The sequence below is a fragment of the Macaca mulatta genome, chromosome 13 (assembly GCF_049350105.2).
Source record: "Macaca mulatta isolate MMU2019108-1 chromosome 13, T2T-MMU8v2.0, whole genome shotgun sequence".
Taxonomy (NCBI): Eukaryota; Metazoa; Chordata; class Mammalia; order Primates; family Cercopithecidae; genus Macaca; species Macaca mulatta.
Window position 1 is genome coordinate 17,204,558 of NC_133418.1, and position 5,395 is coordinate 17,209,952.

The following is a 5,395-nucleotide window of genomic DNA, read 5'->3' on the forward strand; positions in this document are numbered from 1 at the left end:
GGAAACACCCCAAGAAAGCTTTGTGCAGAACGCTTCACAGCGTCCAAAACACTGCTGTCAGGGCGGGGCACAGCTGAAGGCCTGCATCTCTCAGGGTTCCCTAACTGTTCCCTGATTCAGTCATCTAGAGAGCAAATGCACAGTCATTCCCCAGTTTCCTACTGACATCACAGCGGAAGTCTGACTCCCACGCGTCACCGTCACCCAGTTTCTGAGGCAACGAATCATTGGCACAGATGCTTCTGGTGGCGGGTTTCCGGAGCGCCCTGCGAACTACAATGTCCCTCACCAGAATTCGATGAGGCAGAGTCTCTGCTTGTGGTCCCTGCCTGGCCTGGGCTCCAACATCCCCAGAAGCACCACAGCTGGGGAGTTTGGGAGTCGCCACACACAGTCTGCTCTCTGCTCTGTGCTCCTTAGTCCCACAGACCCCTCCAAATCACGGGAGCTGGATGCAATGGAGCCCTGGCCACCTGTAGTCTCACTCCAGGTCAGAATCGCTGTCCTCTGAGGAGGAGGAAACCTGAAGGTCCTCATAGAGGACACTCAGGGGGACAGGAACACAGGGAGCCTCAGACTTCTCTGAGACATGACGGCTGTGAGCGAGGAAGGCTCCCGGCTTCTCAGGAGAGGGAAACAAGGGAGCTGTCAGGAGGCTGGAGCTCCACCATCCGTTTTCCAGTCTCCGGAAGAGCATTCTGAGAGGCTGGGCCCCATCGTGGCTGGCCGCTGGGTGATGGGACATGGTGCAGGCCTGGGCAGTAGGCAGGCAAGGTCTGCTGTGCGGAGGCTGCCGGTCGCTGCTGGGCACCTGGGCGGGTGTCCTCCTGCTCATCTGGGGCGACGGACTTGGTCTGAGTTCGGTTGCAGCTGGCGGAGGTTGGAGAGTCTCCGGGGCCCCCAGCTCACCTCCCTGGATGGCATTTTCGGACATCTGGAAGGGACCCATTCTCGGTTTCTTGGGGAAGTTCAGGCAAGCCTGAGTCGGAGCCTGGGAAGGTCTCTTGGCTCCTGGTCTGAAACTGAGATTGGAGCCGAGGCCCAAGCTGTGTGTGTCGGCTGGTGGGCAGGGCTGTGAGGTCACCGCAGGACGTTTGTCTTGTGCCTGGGGGCTGATGACCCGGATCAGGCCGTGGGGCTTGGAGGCAGCCTGGGGAACTTCTCGACGGCCACCCTGAGGCCTGCTGTGTGTCGGCTTCCTCATGACGAGAGGCTCCGGGCCCTGCTGCCTGACTCCAGGCTGAGGGATGTCGGCCACAGCCCCTGTCTGTCGTTCCTTTGGTCGGAGACTTGACGAGGAGCTCAGACTGGCTTTTCTGAGGGGAGACAGTGAAGCCAAGATGGATACCGTGTCAGACATTTTCGTAGCTGAGCCATCAGTGAGGGCACGGTCCACGCGTGGCCTCTTATTACTTGCTTGGACCGGCATTGGCCTGCTTGCAACCTGAAAGAAAGGAGACCACACACGTTAGAAGTTCCTCGGCATCGAGCCAACATGGAAATCAACCACATCCAAAGACAAGGTGTACACAGCAGGAAATTCTTAATACGGTAAGGACAGGCGGTCCTTGGAAGTAGGGACAGATCCTCAAGGTGAGTGCTGATCGGGGCAAGACCCATGAAAAATACACTCTCGAGCTATGATCTGAGAATACCATTTTTCTAAAGACTGTGTCTTGGGCATTCACTGGATCAAAGCGCCTCCACTCAGCCTTCCATGAAGTGGGACGGACTAATGCCCTTCTGAAGGCAGGTCGGTGGCTCAAGGGTTCCCAGGACGTCTTTTCTGAAAACATGCATGTTCCTGGGGTGAGCCGCCTCCATGTTTGGGGCCCCTGAGGGACTAATTTCCTCACGCCGCTAGGAAGACGTTGTTGGCAGGCTTGCCATCATTGCACAGAGAGAAAGCAACAGGAAATACGGCATCTTCAGATGCCTTCATCTGGAATCAAATGGACCTGGAAGGATAATGGAGTCCCTGACCCCAAGAAGGCAGGAAGAAGGGTTCCCCGATCCCCTCACACACACGGGAACCTGAAAGGAAATCAACCAGGGTGACCTAGAGGAGAAAAAGACCAGGGGCCCAGGGTGACACTCACCCTCAGATAATCACAAGATTCCATGGATTCTTTTCGATTTGGCGGCAGCTTCTCCGGAGGTGTCCTGGAAAAGATCTGGAGGAGAGCCTTCCTCTGCAGGTCTTGTTGCCTGCAGAAGAGAAAAAGTTCAGGCCCTGCCCCCTGGTTCTCCCCAGGAGACAGGGAGAACCCTGTCTGGGGCCCAGTCCCGTTCTGTGTTTTGTGATACATAAATGGAACTTTTGCGCCCTTTCCGCCTCTGCACCTTCCCTCATGTGCCAACCTTCCCATCCTGCTGGTGGCCCTCTAGGCTTCCCAAGTAAGTACTGTCATTTGAATTCCGTTGCTTTTCCCCCTGTCATGGGGAACCCGCACGAAGCGCCCCCGCCTCTCCACCGTCCCTGAATCTCCCAGAGCCAAAGGAGCTCCCGGATGGGGAACCCGGGAGGACACGGAGCTCTGGTCTGTTTCTCTGCAGCGTTCCTTCCCTGTCCCAGAGACGGAAAGGCACACGGTGTGCGGGTGCAGAGACACCGTGTCCTTAGGTGGCAGTACCCTAAGGGTGGTGAAAACCCCTCCCACTGCTCACCTTGGTCTCGCTTCCTTCTCTCCCTTTTCCTTGTTCAAGGGCCCAGGGTTCCTTCGAACCTGGGGCTTCCATGGTTTCCGGTTTTCCTTCCCTTCCTTTCTCCCAAAGGTCTGGGGAACCAGGGCTCCGTTCCAGCACTTCATGGGGCACCTGGTACTTCTGGCCGTGTGGCCAAAGGCCCCGCAGTTTTTGCACTTGACCTGTGGGTGGAAAGGAAGTGATGCCAGTGAATGAGCTGAAGCCACAGGCAGTGATCCAATGTCAACATTGAGACGGATTGTGAATTCAGAACTGAGTGAGGATTGCAAAGCGGGGACACCGGCATGGGGGCCCTTAAGTGGCGGGAGGGTTCGGTTACGATGTTCCCTCCCAAAGCCCATGTGACGGAGGAACTCTCAAAGGAAGGACTCAGGGTTCTAGCGGGGACGATCATGAACCCGATGTCCACAACACAGCCCAACCTGGCTACACAGGATTCTGAGTGGAAAGGGAGGTTGCTCCCAAGAGTCTCTCCAGGGACCTGTCGGGCCGGGGAGGAGGTCCCAAGCCAGGCCCACCTTGGATGGGAAAAGCAACCCGGGTGGTGCTGGCAGAACTCTTTGGAATCCAACCCAGTCTCTGAGGACCGTGTGACACTCGCCCCCTCCTCCCCCCTCGATACCCAAAAGATTCCAAGGCTAGACATACCCTGGGATCTTCTTCATCGGGTGGGGGAGCCCTTGGCCCAACTGGGGCCCTCTGCTGCTTCTGGAGGGTCTGGGCTCTCACGAGTCTGTTTGCCCCACTTTTGGGGTCACGACGTGCCATCTTCTTCGTCTCCTGGGCGTTTTATGGCCGCCTTTTTCAGGGGTTGATGGTTGGGTCACCTGAATCACACACAAACACACACAAAGCGATGGTTAGGCACATTGGATATTCACACACCCACAAGAAACCCTCAGCTAATTCCATGACGGTGTGGTCATGAGGAGACCTCACCACCCGTCGGTCAAATCTGTGGATCACAATGTGGTGTGTGCATCCTCAGATATTGTGTGTTCCTCTGCCATGACTACCTGGTCCAAGAGTAAACTTTGCCTGCCACATGGCCCACGGCCTAGGTATGTGGAGTTGGAGTTGAGATTTCAATCCCAACCAAACAACTGATTCTGGAGACTGGACTTAGGTCTATCACCATTCACTCCAGTAGAAGACACAATGATTCTCTCTCCCCTGAGGGACAAAAGAATAGAAGCTACAGGGCATGGCCGATGTCACCCCTTGGCAGGTCTGCTTGAAGTCAGGGATAAGGGATGCTTCCTATCAGAACTCAAATCACTACTCTTGCCGTTTCATTAGGCAACTTCCAAACACAAATTCATCGAGAGAAGTTATCTCCCTTTCTACCACACTAGCAGGTGATGGTCTTTCCTGCTCTGTCTTTTTGGCTTTAGCTCCAGCCCCTCTTTATTTATTTTTCTGGTATTTTACACACGCCATACGAATTCATCTAAACAAACGCTGAACAAGTGGCATATGAATTTCTTACATGGCTAAAGGGCAAACCACCCCTTTTCCAAAGTTCTTTTTCCATTTACCCACCAATTCAGCATGCTGGAATAAATTTCTTTTTGCATTTCCATCTGGCTCTTATCCTAGGCACGGAGATGGAAATGTTTTCTCGCTTTCTGTTCCAAGAATTACGGGTAAGGAGAACACATCCTACCGCATCAGCGAGCCCCATTGTGATCTGTTTCTTTCACTCTCCTTTGTCTCTTTTCCCCCAACCCCTCAGGGATTGCGTGAAACAACCAGTCGTTCAGGGAAACTAACCTGAAATTACAGGTCTACTTTCTTTCCTCGGCTGGCGCTCAGATGGACAGGTGAGCTGGCGCTCAGATGGGCAGGTGCTGGAGCAGCCCTGCTGGAAGCGGTGCAGCCTTCAGGAAGCCGGAGGAACGGGCAGAGAGGGACCTTTGCTTTCCAGGTTGCCTTTTATACTGCCTCTGGACCCCTGACGCGAAACGGACCCTAACCTAATCAACTTAATCCAATTACATGACCTGGAAAGGTCTATTTGCCCAGCCCACTCTAAGATGATGTTCACTATGGACAGACATTCTAATACCTACCTGTACAGCTGCAAGCTTTGAAGAATAGATGTTTCCCGTCAGGTATGTAGCACTGGTGCAAGTACCCCTGTCTGGTTTTACATCTTTTTTTTTTTTTATTTTTTTTTTTAAACAAGGTGCTAAAATAGACACAGTGTAATTGGACCATATTTACTCTATTTCAACGTAGGCCACAGTGTCATCAAGAAGGTACACCTTGACATGCAATCTCGGTCGTTATCCATCTTCAGAGCTTCTCCTTCTTCCCCACAGTAAGTGCGTCAGCAGAAAACCCTGACCACACCCTCACGTGTTTTCTCCTCCAGGAGGCCCTTGGAAACCACCGTGAATTGGACTGTACTGGGAAACCCAGATGAAGAAAGTCAACACCGCTTTGTCCTTCGGTGCCTGGCTCCTTTTTCAGCTCGTCCTGCGGCTCCAGGCATTATGCCTGAAGAGTCTCCAGGACACCGGTGCGGCTCTATTTCCTTGGGTCCCGTTGCCATTTCTCTGGATTTGCGAAGATCCAGCGGACTTTCTGTGGAACTCTCTTGTCGGGGAACTTGGGTGCCACGTCCCCTCATTCTGCCCTTCGTCATCTGCACCTGCACGAGTTAGGGTCCAAGTTCCCTGGACGG

At 53.9% G+C, this 5,395-nt stretch overlaps 1 protein-coding gene across 1 annotated transcript; it reads right to left on the reverse strand.

Annotated features, from left to right (window-relative positions):
• Nucleotides 1–481: 481 nt before the first annotated feature.
• On the reverse strand, nucleotides 482–3,571 carry LOC693973 (protein FAM90A5-like). Its single transcript, XM_028842923.2, has 4 exons — nucleotides 3,355–3,571; nucleotides 2,668–2,867; nucleotides 2,100–2,208; nucleotides 482–1,444 (listed from the first exon to the last, which is right to left on the reverse strand). The coding sequence occupies exons 1-4, from the start codon at nucleotides 3,472–3,474 to the stop codon at nucleotides 482–484; spliced, it is 1,392 nt and encodes a 463-aa protein (XP_028698756.2). The 5' UTR covers nucleotides 3,475–3,571.
• Nucleotides 3,572–5,395: the final 1,824 nt, after the last annotated feature.

Coding starts and splice junctions, on each gene's coding strand:
- LOC693973 (XM_028842923.2), bottom strand. CDS start 3,474: ATGGCACGTCGTGACCCCAAAAGTGGGGCAAACAGACTCGTGAGAGCC. Junction 2,209..2,667: donor GAGAAGGAAGCGAGACCAAG/GTGAGCAGTGGG, acceptor TCTCTTCTGCAG/GCAACAAGACCTGCAGAGGA. Junction 1,445..2,099: donor AATCTTGTGATTATCTGAGG/GTGAGTGTCACC, acceptor CCTTTCTTTCAG/GTTGCAAGCAGGCCAATGCC.